This window comes from Hypanus sabinus, unplaced genomic scaffold (assembly GCF_030144855.1).
Source record: "Hypanus sabinus isolate sHypSab1 unplaced genomic scaffold, sHypSab1.hap1 scaffold_470, whole genome shotgun sequence".
NCBI classification, from domain to species: domain Eukaryota; kingdom Metazoa; phylum Chordata; class Chondrichthyes; order Myliobatiformes; family Dasyatidae; genus Hypanus; species Hypanus sabinus.
This window is the reverse complement of record NW_026781342.1, coordinates 193,816-219,186: the sequence shown is the minus strand read 5'-3', so window position 1 is coordinate 219,186 and position 25,371 is coordinate 193,816. Positions and strand designations below refer to the sequence as shown.

The 25,371-nt window shown below is 40.3% G+C and overlaps 1 protein-coding gene across 1 annotated transcript; it reads left to right on the top strand.

Moving 5' to 3' along the window:
* The first annotated feature begins 225 nt into the window (after positions 1–225).
* On the top strand, positions 226–20,507 carry LOC132389103 (E3 ubiquitin-protein ligase TRIM39-like). Its single transcript, XM_059961538.1, has 6 exons — positions 226–738; positions 2,459–2,551; positions 10,379–10,480; positions 15,857–16,095; positions 17,734–17,855; positions 19,987–20,507. The coding sequence occupies exons 1-6, from the start codon at positions 226–228 to the stop codon at positions 20,505–20,507; spliced, it is 1,590 nt and encodes a 529-aa protein (XP_059817521.1).
* Positions 20,508–25,371: the final 4,864 nt, after the last annotated feature.

Sequence of the window (25,371 nt, the reverse complement as noted above, 5' to 3'; positions counted from 1 at the left end):
GCAACTGTCCTTGACAAAGGTTTATGTAGTCAAAAGAAAGTGATGCAGAATGTATTGTCAGTGTAGGTTGGACCAGATATTTTAACCATGTACAATTTTTGAGTTTATTTCATGTATTTTTCAAACAGGAAGAACAGATTTCACAGCTTATTGGAACTAAATGATTGGCAGCAGAGAGACTGGGAGAACAAGAAGTTGTTATACTCACAACAGCCAAAAACCATCATGCCTGTTGAAGATGACATCAGAAGCCAATTTTCATGCTCAATATGTTTGGATACGTTTAAAGACCCAGTCACCACAGAATGTGAACATGATTTTTGCAGACCATGTATAATGGAGTATTGGGACAGAGAAGATACATCCATCTGTCCTCTTTGTCGTCAGTTTTCCTCAGGCATCTTGAGAACTAATCGTACACTGGGATATGTTGTTGAGATTCTTTCATCAAAGAAAAGTAACATCTCTGGAGAAAGCAACTCAGGAGGAGACAAAAGTTTTGTGTTTCTTCTTCTCCTCATCCTCATTTTTGTTATTGTGCTTCTCTGGTCTTTGAGCCCAAATGCATCTTCACTTGGATATTACCCTAAAGATTATGACATGTGTCCACAGCACAAAGAGAAATTGAAGCTCTTCTGTGAAGATGATCAGGAGTTAATTTGTCTGATCTGCAGAGATTCAAATAAGCATAAAAACCATCGGGTTTCTCCTATCAATGAAGCTGCTCAATACTATAAGGTAACTTGTGATGGTAGAGGCTGAGAAATAAAGACTTGCCATTTTTATTGAAAACGAAAAAAAAGGACTGCATATGCTTGAAAACTGATATAATTATCGAAAGTGCTGGAAATGATTGACTAGTTCTAATGAACTCATCCATCTGAATGAGCATTTCTGTTACTCTCTCTACAGATCCTGCCTAATTTATTGCATAATCCCAGCATTTATTGTTTTACAGTTTGAATTTATATGGCATTTCTTCCAATCTCAGAATGTCACCAAACTACTAAAGTGACATGCAGGAAGGAGATTTTGTAGACATTTGAAATCCTCAGCAAAACATACAAAATGCTGAAGGAGCTCTTAAGGCAGGCAGTTTTGGTAGAACAACTCAAATAGTTGAGTATTGCCTAAATGGAGAGCAAATACAAAAAATCTAAGGTGCCAAGGGACTTGGGAGTACTTGTATAGGATTCCCTGAAGGTTAATTTGCAGGCTGAGTCAGTGGTGAGGAAGGCAAATGTGATGTTGGCGTTCATTTCAAGAAGACTGGAATATAAAAGCAAGATTACAATGTTGAGACTTTATAAAGCCCTGTTGAGGCCTCACTTGGAGTAATGTGAGCAGGTAGGGTCTCCTTATCTTGAAAAGGTTGTGCTAAAACTGGAGAAAGTTCAAAGGTGGTTCACAAAAATGATTCCAGGTTTGTAGAGCTTGTCATATATGTGTTTGATGGTTTTGGGCCTGTATTCACTAGAATTCAGGAGCATGAGGGGTGACTTAATTGAAACCTATTGAAAAGGTGGAAGTTTTATAGAGTGGATGTGAGACGATGTTTCCTGTGGTGGGAGAGCCTAACACAAGAGGATATAGCCTTAGAATAGAGGAGTGTCCTTTTAGAATGGAGATGAGTAGGAATTTCTTTAACCAGAGAGTGGTATTTCTGTGGAATTCTTTGCCACAGAGAGCTATGAAGTCCAAGACTTTATGTATATTTAAGGCAACGGTTGATAAATTTTTGATTGGTCAGGGTCTGAAGGGACATGGGGAGAAGATGAGAGATTGGGGCTGAGAAAAGATTGGATCCAGCATAATGAAATGTAGAACAGATTCAATGGACCAAATGCCCTAATTCTGCCCCTATATCTCATGGTCTTATAATCTTGTGGAAAGTGGTATCCCATGTAGATAGGTTCATAAAGAAAGCTTTTAGTTCATTGGAATGTACTTTGTACAGGATTTGAGATGTGGTGCTGACATTGTACATGGTCTTGGTAATGCTTAATTTGGATATTGTGTTCCATCTGAATTATCAACAAGATTTAAAGAGAACAGGAAAACTTACAAGGGTATTGCCAAGGACTTAAGGATCTGAGTTATAAGGAAAGGTTAAATGGATTTGGGCTTTATTCGCTATGGTGTAGAGCTAAGGGGAGATTTGACAGAGGTATACAAAATGATAGACAAGGTAAATGCATGCAAGCTTTTTCTTCTGAAATTGGGTAAGAAAAGAATTCGAGTTCATGATTTAAGGATGCAAGGTGAAATATTTTGGGGGAACTTCATTCCTCAGAGTGGTGAGAGTGTGGAATGTGCTGCCAGTGGAAGTGCCTGACACAGGTATGTTTTCAACGTGTGATCTGTGTCAAGGCTTTGATATACCAGATCCGTAGAAAGACCAAAGTCCCACTGGGAAAATTTGCTATTGGTTATCTGAAGGGTTTAATCTTGTTCACAGGGGGATGAGACTCAAATTGTGGCAGATAATAAATTTGAGACAAATATAGAAGTTAAAGAGAAAATGTCCAGCAATCAGGGACAGGGTAGAAAGGTACATCTGATAGGCCGAACTATATTTAATGTGAGAAGACAAACAGGTAAAACTGTTGAGCTTAGAGCTTAAGTTGGTGCACAGAACTAGGATATTGTGTGATGGCAGCTCAATAGTCCAGGATACATACACTACACAGTTGAAAGGGGTGAGAATAAAAGTGCAGAGGAGATGGATTTTTTTTAATTAGAACATCAAAACAATACTTTGAGAAAATACCCCAGGATAAACATCAGACCTAAGAAGAGAGTAACTATTCTGATGGGATTTTTCTATAGACCCTCCAGGTAGTTAGCAGGAATTAGACAATCAAATATGGAGGGAGGTTAATATTAGCTATAAGAATATTAGAGTTGTAATTGTTGGTTATTTACCCTTCCTTAATATTGAATGAGACTGACATAGTGCTGAAAGATGGGATAGGATTTATTAAAGAAAGATTCAGGGTGACCAGTGCTCTTCCAAAGCGAAACCCAACAGCAAGAATGTCAGTGATGCTCCACTACCAGATGAACTCAACACCTTCTATGCCCACTTTGAAATGGAGAACACAACTACAGATGTGAATATTCCTACAGCACCTGTTGACTCTGTGTCTTGGTGGCTGTCAGGTTGCCTTACAAGAGGATGAACCCTCACAAGGAGGCTGAGCCCTAAGAAGTACCAGATTAGGCCTTGGAAATGTGCCAAGCAAACTGCAGGGGTATTTAAAGATATTTTCATTCTCTCACCACTTGTTATTGGTAGAATTAGTAAAAGTTATTGGTAGAATCTCAGATGGTGATGAGAGGGCGGACAGGAGTGAGATATGCCAACTAGTTGAGTGGTGTCACAGCAACAACCTGGCACTCAATGTCAGTAAGATGAAAGGGCTGATTGTGAACTTCAGGAAAGGTTATACGGAGAAACACATACTAATCCACATAGAGGCATCAGAAGTGGAGAGAGTGAGCAGTTTCAAGTACCTGGGTATCAATACCTCTGAGGATCTGACCTGGTCCCAACATAACAATCCAACTATAAAGAAGGCAAGACAGCGGTAATATCTCATTAGGATTTTGAGGAGAGTTAGTTTGTTACCTAAACACTCAAAAACCTCTACAGATTTACTGTGGAGAAACTTCTGACAAACTGCATTACTGTCTGGTATGGATTAAAAATTGCTACAGAAAATTGTAAAATTAGTCAGCTCCATCTTGGGTCTTCATACTATCCAAAACATTTCAAAGGAACAGTGCCACAGAAAGACAATATACATCATAAAGGACTTCATCACCCAGCACACACCCTCTTCTCTCATAATATAGTTGCTGTGATGGTTGATTTTAACTTCCTTAATATTCATTTGGATCTTCTTAGAGCAAGGAGTTTAGATGGGGTGGAGTTTGTTAGGTGTGTTCAGGAAGGTTTCCTGACACAATATGTAGATAAGCCTACAAGAGGAGAGGCTGTACTTGATCTGGTTTTGGGAAATGAACCTGGTCAGATCTCAGATCTCACAGCGGGAGAGCATTTTGGAGATAGTGATCACAACTCTATCTCCTTCACCTAGAGAATAGGAACAGTGAATTTGGGAAAACATTTAATTGGGATAGTGAGATATGATGCTATTAGGCAGAAACTTGGGAGTAGAGGTTGGGAGCAGATGTTCTCAGGGAATGGCATGGCAGAAATGTGGCTAATGTTCAGGGAACATTTGTATGGCATTCGGCATAGGTATGTTCCATTGAAGCTGGGAAAGGTTGGTAGGGTGCAGGAACCATGGTGCACAAAGGCTGTTGTATATCTAATCAAGAAGAAAAGAGCTTACGAAAGATTCAAAAAACTAGTTAATGATAGAGATCTAGAAGATTATAAGGCTAGCAGAAAGGAGCTTAGGAAAAAAATTAGGAGAGTCAGAAGAGGCCCTGAGAAGGCCTGACAAGCAGGACTAAGGAAAATCTTAGTATCTGAAGTATGTGTAAAGCAAGCAGATAATACATGGATAAGTGAAAATGGGACCAATTAAGTGTTCCAGTCTATACGGAACCGACAGAGGTACTTAATTAGTACTTTGCTTTAGTATTTACTGCAGAAAAGTATCTTGATGATTGTAGGGACTGAACCAACTGAGTGTATAGACATTAGGAAAGAGGATGTGCTGGAACTGTTGAAAATTATTAAGTTAGATGTCGGATGAGATGTACCCCAGGCTACTGTGGGAGATGAGGGAGGAGATTGCTGAACCTCTGGTGATGACCTTTGCATCATCAATTGGGACAGGAGAAGTATTAGAAGATTGTTCCCTTCTTCAAGAAAGGATGCGGAGATAATCCAGGAAATTATAGACCAGTGAGACTTACTTCAGTGCTGGGCAAGTCTTTGGAAAATATCCTGAGGGACAGGATTTATGAGTATTTGGACAGACAGTATCTTATTAGGGTTAGTCAGCATGGCCTTGTCAAGGGTGGCTCATGCCTTATGAACCTGACTAGGGAGACTATTTGGGTGGAATTGAGGAAGGTGTAGTAACACTTAGAGGAGTGTATTATAGACCACCTAAAGGGGAGCGAGAATTGGAGGAGCAAATTTGTAAGGAGATAGCAGATATTTGTAGTAAGCACAGGGTTGTGACTGTGGGAGATTTTAATTTTCCACACATAGATTGGGAAGCCCAGAAACCCATACTGTAAAAGGGATGGGTGGTTTGGAGTTTGTAAAATGTGTGCAGGATAGTTTTTTTGCAGCAATACATAGAGGAACCAACTAGGGAAGGGGCAGTGTTGGATCTTCTGCTGAAGAAGATCTTCTGTTGGGAATAAAATAGGTCAGGTGACGGAGGTATGTGTTGGGGAGCACTTCGGGTCCAGTGATCACAATGCCATTAGTTTCAATATAATTATGGAGAAGGATAGGACTGGACCCAAGGTTGAGATTTTTGATTGGAGAAAAGCTAACTTTGAGGAGATGCGAAAGGATTTAGAAGGAGTGGATTGGGACAATTTGTTTTATGGAAAGGATGTAATAGGGAAATGGAGGTCATTTAAACGTGACATTTTGAGGGTACAGAATCTTTATGTTCCTGTTAGGTTGAAAGGAAATGTTAAAAGTTTGAGAGAGCCATGGTTTTCAAGGAATAGTAGAAACTTGTTTAGGAAAAAGAGAGATCTACAATAAATATAGGCAACATGTAAATGAGGTGCTGGAGGAATATAAAGAACGTAAGAAGAATCTTAAGAAAGAAATTAGAAAAGCTAAAAGAAGATATTAAGTTGCTTTGACAAGTAAGGTGAAAATAAATCCGAAGGGTTTCTACAGTTATATTAATAGCAAAAGGATAGTGAGGGATAAACTTGGTCCCTTAGAGAATCAGAGTGGACAGCTATGTGTGAAGCCAAAAGAGATGGGGGAGATTTTGAACAATTTTTTTTCTTCAGTATTCACTAAGGAGAAGGATATTATAACCATATATAACAATCACAGCACGGAAACAGGCCATCTCGGCCCTCCTAGTCCGTAACCTCCTCAGCCCATAACCCTCCACTCCTTTCCTGTCCATATACCTATCCAATTTTACCTTAAATAACACAACTAAACTGGCCTCTATTACTTCTATAGGAAGCTCATTCCACACAGCTATCACTCTCTGAGTAAAGAAATACCCCCTCGTGTTTCCCTTAAACTTTTGTCCCCTAACTCTCAAATCATGTCCTCTCATTTGAATTTCCCCTACTCTCAATGGAAACAGCCTATTCACGTCAACTCCATCTATCCCTCTCAAAATTTTAAATACCTCGATCAAATCCCCCCTCAACCTTCTATGCTCCAATGAATAGAGACCTAACTTGTTCAACCTTTCTCTGTAACTTAAGTGCTGAAACCCAGGTAACATCCTAGTAAATCATCTCTGCACTCTCTCTAATTTACTGATATCTTTCCTATAATTCGGTGACCAGAACTGTACACAATATTCCAAATTTGGCCTTACCAATGCCTTGTACAATTTTAACATTACATCCCAACTTCTGTACTCAATGCTCTGATTTATAAAGGCCAGCGTTCCAAAAGCCTTCTTCACCACCCTATCTACATGAGACTCCACCTTCAGGGAACTATGCACTGTTATTGCTAGATCTCTCTGTTCCACTGCATTCCTCAATGCCCTACCATTTACCCTGTATGTTCTATTTGGATTATTCCTGCCAAAATGTAGAACCTCACACTTCTCAGCATTAAACTCCATCTGCCAACATTCAGCCCATTCTTCTAACTGGCATAAATCTCCCTGCAAGCTTTGAAAACCCACCCCATTATCCACAACATCTCCTACCTTAGTATCATCGGCATGCTTACTAATCCAATTTATCACCCCATCATCCAGATCATTTATGTATATTATAAACAACATTGGGCCCAAAACAGATCCCTGAGGTACCCCGCTAGTCACTGGCCTCCATCCCGATAAACAATTATCCACCACTACTCTCTGGCATCTCCCATCTAGCCACTGTTGAATCCATTTTATTACTCCAGCATTAATACCTAACAACTGAACCTTCTTAACTAACCTTCCATGTGGAACTTTGAATTGTGTAAGGTAAGGGAAACCACATGTCATATTGCTCATGTGGTTCTGTTGCTTAAAAAGCGTTAAAAGAGTAAATCTAGCAATTATAGGCCTGTCAGTTTGATGTCACTGGTGGGTAAATTAATGGAAAGTATTTTTAGAAATGGTATATATAATTATCTGGATAGACAGGGTCTGATTAGCCACAGTCAGCATGGATTTGTACATGGAAGGTCATGTTTGACAAATCTTACTGAAATCATTGAAGAGGTTATGAGGAAAGTTGACAAAGGTAAAGCAGTCTATGTTGTCTATATGGACCTCAGTAAGGTTAGTTAGGAAGGTTCAATCGTTAGGTATTAATATTGAAGTAGTAAAATGGATTCAACGGTAGCTGGATGGGAGATGCCAGAAGGTGGTGGTGGATAACTGTTTTGTCAGGTTGGAGGCTGGTGACTAGTGGTGTGCCTCAGGGATCTGTACTGGGTCCAATGTTGTTTGTCATATACATTAATGATCTGGATGATGGGGTGATAAATTGGATTAGTAAGTATGCAGATGATACTAAGGTAGGTGGCGTTGTGGAAATGAAGTAGGTTTTCAAAGTTTGCAGAGAGATTTAGGCCAGTTAGAATAGTTGGCTGAATGATGGCAGATGGAGTTTAATGCTGGTAAGTGTGAGGTGCTACATTTTGGTAGGAATAATCCAAATAGGACATACATGGTAAATGATAGGGCATTGAAGAACACAGTAGAATAGAGTGATCTAGGAATAATGGTGCATAGTTCCCTCAAGGTGGAATCTCATGTGGATAGGGTGGTGAAGAAAGCTTTTGGTATGTTGGCCTTTATAAATCAGAGCATTGAGTTTAGGAGTTGGGATGTAATTTTAAAATTGTACAAGGCATTGGTAAGGCTGCATTTGGAGTATTGTGTACAGTTCTAGTCACTGAATTATAGGAAAGATATAAACAAAATAGGGACAGTACAGATACTAGAATGTTACTTGGGTTTCAGCACCCAAGTTACAGGGAAAGATTGAATAAGTTAGGTCTTTATTCTTTGGAGAGTAGAAGGTTGAGGGGACAATAGAGGTATTTAAAATTATGAGGGGGATAGATAGAGTTGACATGGATAGGCTTTTTCCATTGAGAGTAGGGGAGATTCAAACAAGAGGACATGATTTGAGAGTTAGGGGGAAAAGTTTAAGGGTAACATGAGGGGGAATTTCTTTTCTCAGAGAGTAGTAGCTGTGTGGAATTCGCTTCCAGTAGAAGTGGTAGAGCCAGGTTTGGTATTGTCATTTAAAGTAAAATTAGGTAGGTATATGGACAGGATAGGAATGGAGGGTTATGGGTTGAGTGTGGGTCAGTGGGACTAGGTGACAGTAAGCGTTCGGCACAGACTAAAAGGGCCAAGATGACCTGTTTCCGTGCTGTAATTGTTGTATGGTTATATGGTTTTATAGATTGAGTGAACACGGCCTTTTCTCCTTGGAGCAAAGGAGGACAAGAGGTGACCTTATAGATGTGTATAAGATGATGAGAGACATTGATCATGTGGATAGTCAGAGGCTTTTTCCCAGGGCTGAAATGGCTAACATGAGAGGGCATAGTTTTAAGGCGCTTTGAAGTAGGTACAGAGGAGATGTCAGGGGTAAGTTCTTCACACAGAGAGTGGTGAGTACGTGGAATGTACTGCTGACAACAATGGTGGAGGTGGATACAATAGGGCCTTTCAATGGATATGTACATGGAGCTTAGAACAATAGAGGCCTATGTAGCAGGGTAACTCTAAGTAGCTTCTAGAGTAGGTTACATGGTCGCCACAACATTTGGGCTGAAGGGCTGCACACGTGCTGTACATTTCTATGTTCTGTGTTCTCATTGCTACCATCAGGTAGGTTCAGAAGCCTGAAGACACACACTCAGTGATTCAGGAACAGCTTCTTCCCCTCTGCCATCAGGGAGGAGGTACAGGAGCCAGAAGTCACACACTCAGTGATTCAGGAACAGCTTCTTCCCCTCTGCCATCAGGGAGGAGGTACAGGAGCCTGAAGACACACACTCAGCGATTCAGGAGCAGCTTCTTCCCCTCTGCCATCAGGGAGGGGGTACAGGAGCCTGAAGACACACACTCAGTGATTCAGGAACAGCTTCTTCCCCTCTGCCATCAGGGAGGAGGTACAGGAGCCTGAAGGCCCACACTAAACGATTCAAGAACAGCTTCTTCCCCTCTGCCATCAGGGAGGAGGTACAGGAGCCTGAAGACACACACTCAGCGATTCAGGAACAGCTTCTTCCCCTCTACCATCAGGAAGGAGGTACAGGAGCCTGAAGACACACACTCAACGATTCAGGAACAGCTTCTTCCCCTCTGCCATCAGGGAGGAGGTACAGGAGCCTGAAGACACACACTCAACGATTCAGGAACAGCTTCTTCCCCTCTACCATCAGGGAGGAGGTACAGGAGCCTGAAGACACACACTCAACGATTCAGGGACAGCTTCTTCCCCTCCGCCATCAGGGAGGAGGTACAGGAGCCTGAAGACACACACTCAACGATTCAGGGACAGCTTCTTCCCCTCTGCCATTGGAAACCTAAATGAGCATTGAACTCTTGGACATTACATCACTATTTTTAATATATATCATTTCTGTTTTTACACTATTCTTAATCTACAATATATATATACTTACAGTAATTACACTTAGAGTAATTGTTTTGTTTATTTATTTATTTCTATATTATCATGTATTATTCTGCTGCTAAAGAATCAAGTTTATTATCATGCCAGTGATAATAAATCTGACTAATTCTGAATTGCATGCATGTTGGACCAAGATGTTAAACAGTAGGGCCTACTTCCGTGTGCGTAACTACAAGGTGTTTAGTCTGCCAAAGAGTAAAAGCAAATTATAACCTATAAAATTGGTTGGGGGGGGGGATACCATCTTTACCAGTGTAATGACTAGAATGGACTACATCATCAAAGAGAGTAGTAGAATTAAAAAGAAGGCTGATGTGATTAGAAGGAACGGGGGGGGGGGGGAATGTGTGGAAAAAGATAGATGAAAGATGAAAACTTCTGTGAAACATGAACACTGGCATGGACTAGTTGCTTGGATCTAATGCAGTAGTGTCTATATTTCTATGTAACAGAAGTGGGGCTTTCCATGCCTTTTATGTTTGCAATTCATGGCCATGATATAAATTCTTGTTAATCTGGTGATTACTTTGATGCTAATGTCTTACTAATATGTGTGGTAATTTATTTTTAGGAAGAATTGAGTACAACTCTGGAATCATTGAAAATGAAGCATGCTCATCACCAAGCCATAAAGTCTAATTATGAGGAGAACCTAACTTTGTTGATGGTGCGAGTATTAAGTATTACATTATCCAGCCCAAGAAATCAGAAGAAAATATCTCAATTGTGTCTTTCGTGGTAGGATTTTCCATTAAAAGATGAGTCTTGAGCTTCAAACATTATATAAATCATAAAGATCCTGGAATCTGGAGTGACATACAAAATGCTGGCAGAATTCAGCAGCATCTCTGGAAAGATATAGACAGTTGATGTTTTGGGTCAAGACCCCGCATTTAGACTGAAAGATAGAAGCATTAGTATACAGAGAAGTGTAGGGAAGAGCCCAAGAACATAAGAAATAGGGTTAGGAGTAGGCTATATGGACTATTGAGTCTAATCCACCATTCAATAAGATCATGGCTGATCTGGCCATGGACTCATCTCCACCTGCCTGCATTTTCCCACAACCCTTAATTCCCCAAATATGCAAAACTCTATCCAAACTTGTCTTAAATACATTTACTGAGATTGTCTCCACTGCTTCATTGCACTGAGAATTCCACAGATTTACCAATCTCTGGGAAAAGCAGTTCCTCCTTATCTCCGTCCTAAATCTACTGCCCCAAATCTTGAGGCTATGTCCTGTAGTTCTTGACTCACCTACCAGTGGAAACCTTTCCTGCCTCTATCTTATCTATCACTTTCATAATTCCATATGATTCTATCAAATCTCCTCTCATTCTTCGGAATTTCAGTAAGTACAGGCCCAGGTGACTCAGTATTTCCCCATAGTCTAACCCCCTCAGCTCTGGAATCAACCTGTTGAACCTTGTTTGCACCACCTCCAAAACCAGTATTTCTTCCCTCAAGTGAGGAGACCAGAACTGTATGCAGTACTCTAGGCGTGTCCTCACCAGTACCCTGTGCATTTGTAGTATAATTTCCCTGCTCTTAAATCCAATGCCTCTGACAATGAACGTTCCATTTGCCTTCTTGATAGCCTGCTGCACCTGTAAACCAACCTTTTGTGATTCATGCATAACTACTCCCAAATCCCTCTGCACAGCAACATGCTATGATATTTTACCATTTAAATGATAATCTGATCTTCCATTTTTCCTTCCAAAGTGGATGTCCTCTCATTTATCAACTTTGTATTCCATCTGCCAGACCCTTGCACACACATTTAACCAATGTATATCTCTCTGCAGACTCTGTATCTTCTGCACAATTTGCTTTTCCATTCAATTTAATATAATCAGCAAACTGATACTCTACACTCATTCCCCTCTTCCAGGTTGTTAATTATACCATAAACAGATTTGGACCTAGCACCTACCCGAAGCACACCGCTCACCACAAGCATAAGACCCATGTATCCCAACTTTCTGTTTTCTATTAGTTAATCAATCTATCCATGCTAATACATCATCCAGACTCTATGCGTCCTTGTCTTATTAATGCCTTTTATCTTATCAAATACCTTTGAGAATCCAAGTAAATAATGGTCATCTGTCCCCCTCTTCCCACTGTGCTCATTATATCCTCAACACCAGTAAGTTTATCAAACAGGACCTGCCTTTGCTGAAACCATGTAGTGTCTGCCTGATGCATCCATTTCTTTCTAGATGCCTTGTTATTTCTTATCAGTGATAGCTTCAAGCATTTTCCCAACATAGAATGTTAAACTAATTGGCCTATAGTATTTTGCCTACATCTTTTTTTGAACAATGGTGTGACATTTGCTGTCTTCAGTTAATCTAGAACCAGCATCTATACTGTCATGGTTCCATGTAGGTTCATCTTGAATGAAACATAGAAACATAGAAAACCTACAGCACAATATTGGCCCTTGGGCTTGAAATGCTGTGCTGAATATGTATTTACTTTAGAAATTACTAGGCTTACCTCCAGCCCTCCATTTTTCTAAGCTCCATGTACCCATCTAGAAGTCTCTTAAAAGACCCTACCGTATCCGCCTCCACCACTGTTGCCAACAGCCCATTCCACGCACTCACCACTCTCTAAGTAAAAAACTTACCCCTGACATCTCCTCTGTACCTACTCCCCAGCACCTTAAACCTGTGTCCTCTTGTGGCAGCCATTTCAGCCCTGGGGAAAAGCCTCTGATTATCCACACGGTCAATGCCTCTCATCATCTTGTACACCTCTACCAGGTCACTTCTCATCCTCCGTCACTCCAAGGAGAAAAGGCCGAGTTCACTCAACCTGCTCCCCAATCCAGGCAACATCTTTGTAAATCTCTGTACCCTTTCTATGGTTTCCACATCCTTCCTGTAATGAGGAGACCAGAACTGAGCACAGTACTCCAAATGGGGTCTGACCAGGGTCCTATATAGCTGCAGCATTACCTCTCAGCTCCTAAACTCAATCTCGCGATTGATGAAGGCCAATGCAACATATACTTTCTTAGCCACAGAGTCAACCTGCGCAGCAGCTTTGAGTGGACTTGGACACCAAACTCCCTCTGATCCTCTACAATGACAAGAGTCTTACCATTAACACAATATTCTGTCATCATATTTGACCTCCCAAAATGAAACACCTCACACTATTCTGGGTTGACCATCTGCCACTTTTCAGCCCAGTTTTGCATCCTATCAATGTCCCGCTGTAACCTCTGACAGCCCTCCACACTATCCACAACACCCCCAACTGTTTCATCAGCAAACTTACTAACCAATCCCTCCACTTCCTCATCCAGGTCATTTATAAAAATCATGAAGAGTAAGGGTCCTAGAATAGATCCCTGAGGCACTCCACTGGGGAACAACCTCCATGCAGAATATGACCCGTCTACAACCACTCTTTGCTTTCTGTGGGCAAGCCAGTTCTGGATACAGAAAGCAATCCCATGCCTCCTTACTTTCTCAATAAGCCTTTCATGGGGTACCTTGTCGAATGCCTTGCTGAAATCCATATACACTACATCTACTGCTGTACCTTCATCAATGCGTTTAGTCATATCCTCAGAAAATTCAATCAAGTTCGTAAGTCATGATCTGCCTTTCACAAAGCCATGCTGAATAATCTTAATCAAATTATGCCTCTCCAAATGCTCATAAATCCTGTCTCTCAGGACCTTTTCCATCAACTTACCAGCCACTGAGGTAAGTCTCACTGGTCTATAATTTCCTGGGCTATTTCTACTCCCTTTCTTGAATAACCTTCCAATTCTCTGGAACCTCTCCCGTCTCCATTGATAATGCAAATCTCGTTGCCAGGGGCTCAGTAATCTCCTCCCTTGCCTCCCACAGTAGCCTGGGGTACATTTCATCCAGTTCCAGTGACTTGATGCTTTCCAAAAGCTCCTATATATCCTCTTTCTTAATATCTACATGCTCAAGTTTTTCAGTCTGCTGCAAGTCATCACTACAACCATCAAGATCCTTTTCCATAGTGAATTCTGAAACAAAGTACTCATTAAGTACCTCTGCTGTCTCCTCTGGTTCCATATACACTTTATTTTGTCAGATTTGATAGGATAAAAGATAAGAGAAGAATATCACATATATGAAAGATAGCAAGGTCTCTGATGGATTAAGGTTGCTGTCTAACTAGTATGGGTCAAGTCTCTAGATAAATTTCCATCAAAAGATAATGATATTTTAATGTGGTGCATTGAGGGAGAGTTCTTTGAACTCTTACCACAGCCTGTATGTGCTTCCAGTCCAGTCCTTGACCAATCAGAAAGAGGAAAGATTATCGTTATTCATTGGCCAATTACGAAACATTATCAATTTTCATGTCTGGCATTTTTATAACCAAGTATGAATCACTTTTAATCAGGTTTTAGTAACATTGAAGCTGGGGAAGGCTATAAAGCACCTTGAATTTATCTTTAAAAACACAAAATGCTGGCAGAACTCAGCAGGCCAGACTGCATCATTGGGAGGAGGTAGTGACAACATTTCGAGCCGAAACCCTTCATCAGGAGTGAAGTAACGTGGGATGGTCGAAGGGGGGGGGGGATAGGAAGTGGGGGGAGGGATGAGGTAGAGAGCTGGGAGGTGATAGGTTGGAGGGAAATGTGCTGGGGGAAGGTGGAGAATTATGGGAAATAAAAGAGAAAGATAGGTAGGAGAGATGGGGGGAGATTATAGTGAGGGGGGGGAAGAGAGAGAAAGAGAACCAGACTGAAATTATAGATAGGGATGGGGGTAAGGGGAGGGCAGGGGTATCAACGGAGGTCTGTGAGTTGGATGTTCATGCCAGCAGGTAGGAGGCTACCTAGGCGGGAGATAAGTTATTGCTCCATCGACCTGCGTGCAGCCTCATCTTGACGGTAGAGGAGGCCGTGGACAGACATGTCGGAGTGAGAGTGGTCTGTGGAATTGAAGTATGCAGCCACAGGGAGATCCCGCCACTGCTGGAGGACTGAGCGCCAGTGTTCCCAGTCTGTGGCGGGTCTCCCACATCGGGAGCACCGGATACAGTATATCACCCCAGTTGACTCGCAGGTGAAGTGGTGTCTCACCTGAAAGGACTGTCTGGGGCCTGGGATGGTGGGGAGGGATGGGGGGGGGGGGTGGGGATGAATGGACAAAGGAGTTGCCAGCATTCTGCCAGCATTTAGTGTTTTTATTTATTTCCAACATCTGCAGATTCACTTGTGTTGCCTTTGAATTTATCTTTTCTGTTTGGATTTGCCAGGTCCTTTCCCCCATATCCCTCAGTTTCCTCTGTGCACTAATATCTATTATATCAGATATTGAAATCCTAAAAATTCACAGGCAATTTATAATAAATATTATAAGTTTACAATTGTCTGATTTTAAAAAATCATAAGACCCCGGTCAGACCCCACTTGGAGTACTGTGCTCAGTTCTGGTCGCCTCACTACAGGAAGGATGTGGAAACCATAGAAAGGGTGCAGAGGAGATTTACAAAGATGTTGCCTGGATTGGGAAGCGCGCCTTATGAGAATAGGTTGAGTGAACTCGGCCTTTTCTCCTTGGAGCGACGGAGGATGAGAGGTGACCTGATAGAGGTGTGTAAGATGATGAGAGGCATTGATCATGTGGATAGTAATAATCAGTGGCTTTTTTTGAAGGCTGAAATAGCATGAGAGGGCAGCTCTAAGGTGCTGGGGAGTAGGTACAGAGGAGATGTCAGGGGTAATTTTTTACTCAGAGAGTGGTGAGTGTGTGGAATGGGCTGCCGGCAATGGTGTTGGTGGAGGCAGATACAACAGGGTCTTTTAAGAGACTCCTAGATAGGTACATGGAGCTCAGAAAAATACAGGGCTGTGGGTAACCCTAGGTAATTTCTAAGGTAAGGACATGTTCGGCACAACTTTGTGGGCCGAAGGGCCTGTATTGTGCTGCAGGTTTTCTATGTTTCTATCTTACTACACTTCCTTCACCTACTCACAGACTTGCTTCCACATCACTCTGTTATTTCAACTGTATGTGATTTCTTTTTCCAGGAAGAAGTATCAATGACAGAGCAACACATTGGGAAGGTCTTTGTCCGTCTTCAAGAGCTCCTGAGAATGGAAGAGGAGAGTATTATGCAAGAACTCCACAATGATGCTTGGCAAAGCTTCATGAAGCTGGAAGAAATCATCATGCAGCTGACCTTTGAACTGAGTACATTATCAGATATCATTCAAGCAGTCACTGAGGACCTTATTCTGGAAGATGCCCTTACATTCCTAATGGTGAAGTATTTTATATGAACCCATAAAATGACTTCATTATTCTGCTCCCTCATTTGCACTTTTTTGTGATCTCTACTGACTTCCATGGACAGCACTCCTGGTACAAAACAACTAATTTCACAACATATGTCAGTGGTAATAAACTTTATTCTCATTATGATTCAATTCACACTATATTTTCTTGCCAACTTGAATCTGTATTCAGCACCCTAAAGCCAGTCAGGAATAGTATTAATTAACTCTCTTGTCTTGGGGAAATCATGTGAAAGTTGATATATTTCCACAGTAGTAGTTGGAAGAATGAGGTGAAATTATTTGCTGTACTTAATAAAGTGACCACTCAGTGTATTTACAAGTCACATATTGTACCACTGAAGCAACTCTGCCTAGGAACACTGGAAAGAATGAGAAAGTTAGCTGCCTTGTGGCAGTTGGAGAATATAGGAGTGATGGACTGCATCTGCATTACTTTCAAAGTCCAGTTGAGCTTTATAGCTACATTTACTACCATAAGGTATGGTCCCAGTTTACCATGCTCCCAACTCCAGCATTCTTGTCATAATCTCGATAGGTCTGTTCTAATTCCAACACCAATATCTGCTCTTATCCCTGCACTGACCTGCCATCTTCCCAACTCTGGTCTGTTATGATCTGACATCATTGTGTCATGACCCAAGCTTATTTGCTCTGAACCCATTTCCAGTGTACCATGGTGCAATATCTATACAATGAATTCCATTTCTTGTTGCTAGGAATCTAACATTAGTCAGATATTTGTTTCCAAGTTTCATCTTAAACCTCAAATTATTAATTATCTTTCTCTACCATAGACACATTATGGGATGATCCTATGGGGTGATGGGTTGTAGTGAAACATCCTCCTTCAGGCTCATCACCAGCTCACTAAAGACATCACTTCAGTTGATATTTACAAAAGCAAGTCCATTGACAGCTTTGTGCACCTTATTTGTGGGTTTCTGCCTATAATGTTAGACATCTAACTCAGAGGAGTCAGAGATAAACTGAAGTACACTACTCTAGTGTCATTATACTGCGAGCAAAGTGAAGAGGCAGCTCAATGTGTTTCTATACTGAGAGCTCTGGATGGGACAGTATATAGGAGCTTTAATCTAGGTTGGGCATACACAGGGAGTTTTATTCGACAGTGCAAAAGGAGCTTTACTCAGAATTCACTCAATAACACTTCGTACTTGGAAATGACTGATAGAATTATAAAGGGGAAGATTTACTTTGCATCTTCCTTGTATATGCCACCATACCTGAGAGTGTTGGATGCTAACAATGGAAGAAATGTAGTTTAATTGTAAGTGAATTTAGTTGCTAAAACTTTATTAGTGGTAGTCAAAAGAAGTTTCTGTTTAGTTATTAAAAACTTCACAGACAGGATGATACTTAAGAAAAGAATCTGATACTATGTTTGACCAACTGAATTACTGAATGACTATCCTGATACCTAACATACATCCTCTTGAAATGATGAACATACTAACACTAGATACTTTTCTCTTTTCAGAAGCTAAAAACAACACAAGAAAGGTAACTCCATTTTGAAATTGGATATTAATTAATTTGAATTTATCTCAGTTGACAAACTAATATTTAAATTTCAATCTTTATTCTAGAGTTAAAATGGCAATCTCTGATCCCAGGGAAGTTTCTATAAAGATGGACAATGCCAAGTACAACATCCTAATGATATACTACACCTGGAAAAAAATGGTCAATGAAATTGGTTTTAATACTGGTGAGCAAACACTGTAGTTGTCTATTGGTGGAACTAAGTTACCATATTCCTTCACCTACACACCAGATAGTGAGTCTACAGTCATACACGTTCAGTTCCATGTATTCTAAATTAGTTGGTGCCCAGGCCTAAACCAGATGGGATATTCTTTCAAAAGGCACATGATGCATCACACAAGTACCAGGAAAAGTCTACAATAAGACATAACTGAGTTGCCTCTTCCTGAATTTCCCACCAGGACCATGATGGAGTTAAGGTATCAGTGGGGTAGATAGTAGGAAACTTTTCCCCACAATAGGCACATCACTAATTATAGAGCAGTAATTAAAGATGAAGAGCAAGAGTAGTGGAGATCTGAGGAATACCTTTCTTGCTCAGAGGGTAGGTGGAATCTAGAATGCATCCCAAAAGAGTGGTGGGAACAGCACTTCCATAATATTTATAATACAGTATATCAAAATGAGCACTTGAATTGCCAAGCCAATGCACAGAAGTCTGCAGACAAAGTGTCCTTAAATGGAATGAGAATAAACTGCTACTAAGTAGTCCGCCTGGTGGGGCAAAAGTTCTTTTCTTATCCTGTATGCCTCTAGACTCTGACCCTGTAACTAAAACATATAAGTGAAAGGATAACTAAAAAGCTCTAAGAGAATTACATTTAATCTTTTACTCGGAATTGCAATTATCCTCACCAAAGAAACACTGGGATTAAATTTTCAAAAGCTTTGTCAAAGGACCAATTTTAATGCACGAAATTAAACAAATATTTACTTGGGGATTTAGAGAGACATGATGCATCCAAATTTGCTGATGAGAGACACTGGGGAAAAAAGCTTCAAGTTACAGAGAGAATAAACCAATGGATTTAAAAGTAAACAAGTGTTAATCTACTCTGGATCTGAAAGCAATAGATTTCCAGCACTGCAGAATCTCTTGCGACTTGGCTAGATCATGTAAGGTGTGCTGAATGTAGTTCAGGTTAGAACTACCTGAAGGATAAATTTGATTTAAATATACTGGAATACTTTGAATTTCTTTGGATTAATTTACAAAGAAAAATTGTAAAGGCACACTTGTTTCACCCAATGTTAGAAGATTAAAATGAGTTGAAATGGTTTAGTGTTAAGAGGAACTGGTAGTCTCGAGAGAAAATGCTTCATGAATTTCCAAATATTCAGGAAACTGTTGGTGAAGGAAAATAAACTATTTCTAAAACATGATTGTGGGTCATCAGCTAGTGATGAGAAAGAGGACATGCACTGTAAGGAGAGGGTCCTTAATGATGAGTTTAGAGACTAGGCAGCAAAAAACAGAGCTAATAGTACTGGAGCCAAAGAAATGAGAGAATGAATCAAAGAAATGCCTATTTCCTGGTAAACTGGAATAACACTGAGTTCATTGTCCTCAAATAATGATGTCTACGGGTACCCTCACTATATACATAAAACCATGTTTGATGTGCTAAATGACAAAATCAGTCTAGTCTGCAAGCTTCCTTGAAGTCAGTTGCAATGAAGAAAATAGCAACTGATATTGTCTGCTTTGATGAAAGAGATTAATAGAACCCTGTTATCTAACATTGTTTAAACATGGACCTACAAGACCTCAGTCTTATTTACAACAAGAGCTGAGCAAAGGAACATTGGTTAGAAGTGAAACATTGCCACAAACCTATTGTAAAACTTTTGCTGCTTGTGCTAGAAAGTCAAAGAGGCAGAAGGCCTTTCTGGAAAATGAATATCTATCACAAAATAGGCTGCAAAATAGTCTTTATATATTTTTTGTTAGTAAGTTCTATTGTATTTCTTTATATGTTATGCTATAAATTACTGCAAGAAAATGAATTTCAAGGTAACTATATGTAATTTGATACTATAATTAATTTTAACTTTAAGCTTTGTACTTTGAGAAAGTAATATAATTAAGTATGGTGCAATATAGTTAAAGTGAATCTGAATTTGAAGTGTTCGTTTTTACTTTAAAGATACAATGTATACGGAGCTCTTGTGGAGCTCCGTAATTATCAACGGTTGATTCCTACATGGTTACATGTTTCCACTTTGTCAAGATACCACATCTTATTTCAGTACATTTCTTCACTCTAAGTTAAAAATTTTAATTTTTGCTGCAGGACTACTGAGTCTAGATGCTGAAACTGCACACCGTGATCTCCTCATCTTCAACAACATGAGCAATGTTGTATACAGGCATGGTCTGAAGAAACCTCTGGATAGCAGCTTGCGATTCACTGTCCATCCCTTTGTCTTGAGCAAGCAAGGGTTGTCATCCGGAATACACTACTGGGAGATCTTTGTAGATTGCAAGACAGATTGGATCTTAGGGGTGACTAAAAAATCTGTGGAGCGCAAGATGCATATCTCATTGACACCTCAAAATGGTTTATGGACTCTGGAGAAAAGAAATAATCACTACTTAGTGAACACTGTGCCCCATGTGATTATCTTCTCAGGGTTAAAGTCCCAGAAAGTTGGAATTTATCTCAATTATGAAGGTGGGCAGGTAACCTTTTACAATGCGGACTATATGAATTTAATATACACCTTCAAAGACAAATTCATGGAGACATTGTACCCCTTGTTCAGCCCAGGATTTAGTTCCACACCATTAAGAATAATCCATGTAAACCCTTGAAAGAGTAGTGCTGTGAATGAAGTACAGTAACAGAACTAGTAACACTTAATGCTGCCCGTGAGACTATTGAAGATATACTCTGTTAAATTAAAAATTCATTGCAACTTCTTTTTAATCTACTAAACCAGTTTGTTTTTACTTCTCCCTTTCTATCCTTGCATCCAATGCATTATAGCTCTGATGCAGAGAGCTGAAAATCAAGTGCACCTTTTGAGCACCTCCATGCTGTCTAGAATAAATCTGTTCACAAAGCGCCATTTCTCTCAGTGTGCAATAGATTCAATATCTTCTGTTAGTAAGGTCACTGTACCTTAAAAAAATGTAAAAAAAAAATAGTTCCCAGGAAAGAACAAGCAAGAAGTTCATTACTATTGTGTTAAGTAGCCATTTAATGACTATTTACCCATGGTATTGCAGATGATTTAATTTAATTGCAGTATATCAGTGTAACACTAATGTAGACGTATTTCACTAATGTGGTTTTATTCAATAAACTATGTGTCCTGGGAGGATACAGCAGATGACCACAACAAGTGGTGAGGTACTCTTCAGCAACACCTAGAGCAAGGTGAAAGAGTGATCCTGAGTCAGTTTGAGGAGTGGAGAGCTAAACAGAGAGGACAGCAGACAGTGGACAACAATTCCACGATGCCCTACACGTGCAGCCACTGTGGCAGAGCCTGCCGTTCCAGGATCGGCCTCAATATCCACAGTGATGTGTGTGTGTGTGTGTGTGTGTGTGTGTGTGAAAGTGTTTATGGGTAGCATCTCTCTTTGTGTGTGAATGAATGTGTATGCAAGTACGTGTGTGTGTATGTATATGTATGTGTGAGAGTGTTTCTGTGAGTGCATGTCTGTGCATATGTGAAGGTATGTGAATGTAAGACTGTGTGCAAATAAATGTTTGTATACATGTGAGTGCATGTGAGCATACATGAATAAGGGTGTTTGTATGTGAATGCATCTGTGAGTGTGTTTCTGTGAGAGGGTATGTGCCTGTTAATGTGCATGTGCAAATGAGTATGTGTGTGTGTGAATGTGTTGTGTATATGTGTACTTGTGTGTGTGAGGATGTGTTTTTATGTACTTGTATATATGTGCATTTGTGTGTGTGTGTGTGCGTGTGTGTGTGTGTGTGTGTGTGTGTGTGTGTCTGTTTGTCTGTCTGTCTATGTGTCTGTGTGTGTGTGCGAGTGTGTGTGTGTGTGCGTGTGTGTGTGTGTGTGTGTGTGTGTGTGTGTCTGTTTGTCTGTCTGTCTATGTGTCTGTGTTTTTGATATCCAGAGGGAAGTCACATGGGTATGAGGATTCAAAGTCTAAAAGCAAACTGCTAGAGAAAATTGGTGGATAAGGCACTATCTGTTGAGGAAACGGAAAGTCATTCTTTCAGTTAAAATACTTCATCTGGTTAAACATACATCTTGGAGATACGAGGCTTGGCACTGATGGCAGCATCATCTATTATGGCATCTACTAATAGCAGCTTGATCTATTCACAATTGTGCATCTGACATTTCTGATGAAAATTAAAGATTGTTTACTGATTTATTAACAGTTAATGTTTTGGTGAAAGCAACAAATTTCTTTCTGGAATGGCCATGTTAATATAATGCTTGGACTAATTGCTCATAGCTGAATGGCATTGGTTTTTATCTCTATTGTGATTGCTGTTGAGAGATAGTGCAGAGAAGACCAGGATGCCAGCATGTAGTTACTCAACTATATTGATAACTCTGCTTGTACAATATGTGAAGCCTACCTACGAGGCAGCAGTTAACAGAGTGGAATAGAAATACCATTATTAACTTCCACAACATCTACCTTTTTTGAAAAATGTAGAAAAACTAGGTACGCACGTCATGAACTGCAATGAAATTATAATTACTAAAATTGTTTGATTCAGTTCACTTTATCCACAGCATATGATTTACGATCTTTACATAAGCATGCAAAATAATTGCCAACATTTTATTCATCTTTCGTTTTGCTTTTAATGATCTGATTCTGTTTTCCTCCTTTTCCACCAAATACATATTTCTCTTTCAATGTTTTTATTAGTTTCTGCATAGAGGAATACAGAGTATAATAAGAAATATATTATGAATCAAAATAAAAATAAAATAGTACAAACTGCTTTGTACTAAAATACAGTTAAAATCACAAAACCCAGTATTCATAAAAATTAAATTAAATCGTAATCCAAAGATTCTACATGCAATCATGTGGCACAACCGAGAGAAGCAGTCAAGTGAATCTATGAGGCATTGCAATGCTAGTCTACTCTAGATGTTAAAAGTGGAATGTACTTGTTCCTGAAGTGTAACCATCCATAAACAATACGGCAATTTCAAAAATGTTACACCTTATTTTTTATATATAAAGAAATACAAAAAACAGAGATACAAAGGGACTCGAGAGTCCTCATACAGAATTCCCTTGTAGATAACTTGCAGATTGAATCAGTGTTGAAGAGTACAAATGCAATGTTAATGTTCATTTGGAGAGGACTAGGATATTAAACCGAAGAATTGATGCTGAGGCTTTATAAGATTGGTCAGACTGTACTTGGATTATGTGAGCAATTTTGGGCTCCTAATCTAGGTAGAGATGTGCTGAAATTAGAAAGGGTTCAAAGAAGGTTTACAATAATTATGGGAATGAAAGGCTTATCATAAAAAGAGAACTGGATGTCTCTGACCTGGACACAGATGTATAAGAATGAGGAGGGAATCTCATTGAAATCTATTGAATGTTGAAAGGCTGAAATTTGACGTGGAGAGAATGCTACTTATTCTCAGGTGAAGGGAGTCTCAGTCCAGAGGGAACAATCTTAGAATGGAGGGATGCCATTTTAAAATAGAGATTACAAAGAATTTCTTTATCCAGACGCTGGTGAATCTGTAAAATTCATTGCTATAGGTGGCTGTAGATGCCAGGTATTTGGATGTATTTAATTAGGGAGATGGGGACAATGTTGACAACATTAAGTTTGCGATGATATGTCCGTAGATTTTAGAACTAGCTTACTTATAATGTTTTTATTGAAGCAATTATTGATACACTATGACAAATTCTTAAGAAGCAAAGAGCATGATGCACAAAAACTACTAGTTCATTTAAAGTCATACAATGAGTTCAGATTAGCTGAAACAGAAAAAATAAATTCAAACTGATTACCAACTTCTCTGAAATGTTGACTTTGCAATGCAAAACGAAGTTTTCTGACTTTGCAAAGTTGATAAATATTGGAAGAAACTTGGAAAACAAATTAAGAAATCTTCAGGCCCTGATGGCTCGCTAAGACACTGTGTGATGAGCTAGCATTTGTCTCCATTGAGATATTAAACATCTTTCAGGTTAATCAGGACAGCTTTAATCATTTTAGTTCCCAAGAAAGACAGAGGTGATGTCAGGGCTAAGTTTTTTGACACAGAGAGTGGTGAATGAGTGGAATGGGATTCAAGCAAAGGTGGTGGAGGCGGATACAATAGGGTCTTTTAAGAAACTCCTGGATAGGTACATGGAGCTCAGAAAAATAGAGGGCTATGGGAAATCCTAGGTAATTTCTCAGGTAAGGAATGTCCGGCCTATATTGTGCTGTAGATTATCCATGTTTCTATGAAGAGTGAATTCTGAGTTGGTATTCCCCCTTCACTGGCAAGTGAATGAAAAAGTGTCTATGTCCAAGGTGGTAGGCTCCACTAATTCTCTGGAATAACGCCCACCCTGGAGGGGAAAGAGGAGTATGAGACTTGGCAGAGCTGAGCTCTGAGTTGTTAGATGAGTGACAGAGCTCTGGTGGCATAAAGCGACAAAAGATTGGTTGAAAGATTGAATGGGTGGGCCATCAGGTTGTGGTATCCCATAGCAACAGCTATCAATTACATGCAAGCACCAAACAGTGCTTTTGGACCAACAGGAAGTCCAATGAAGTTCATGGTGGGGTTTTAAAACATGCGTCAGGAGAAGTGGGAGAAGCTTTTTGCTATTATTTTTCGGCTAGAAAGGCAGCTAAATTGCTTGCGGTGCAGAGGGGTCGTTCAGGCAGCTGAGGTGGATCAGTTAAGAGTGGACCAGATCCATCTTTTGTTGAGCTGATCAGAGAGGTACAGGAAGAGAACACATTAGAGGCTTCCGTCAGCAGAGTGCAGTCCTTGGTAGTAGTCCCCTGCGGTGAAGTGACCACAGAGAGCCTACCCCAGGGAGCGGTAGAGGAGATTGTGGCAGAGTTGAGAATGGAGATATGTCAGTTATCAGTAAGTGTGATTCCCCCTCCCCACCATATGATGGACCTGTTGTGGGGGCGGATTCCCCAAGGGATGAACAATGCGGAGGGTAGCAGGTGTCACACCAGAAGGAGAGTGAGCCCCCAGGTTCCTCAGCAGGGAGAGTCATTGGGAAAACTTAGAGGAGACCCAGTGAGGGAACAGCCTGGTGTCTCTGGGGGAACACGTTCACAGCAATGTACCAAGGAACCCCCAAAAGTGAAAGACCCTATTCCTGAAGGCTTAGTGCTCCAGTGTGTTGCTCTGAACAGAGGGTATTTATGCTAAAGCCGTACTTGACACCAGGTCACAGGTCACATTGTTTTACCATTCGTTTTACAACTGGTATTTGAAGTATTTACCATTGACCGCATTCAGGACTGGAGATCTGGGGGCTAGAGCTGGTGATTATTTATATGAGATTATTTGTCAGTGAAATTGGATTTCTTAGAGGCTGACTTGGGGTTGTCTGAGGTTCTTCGTTAGTGCTGGTTCGTCTGGACCCTGTTGAGATGGATGGTGCTTCAGTTCTGGTGGGGACCAACATCCCTCTTGTGAGGAGGCTCAGGGGGACCTGCAAGGAGTCGGCGGGTGAGAGC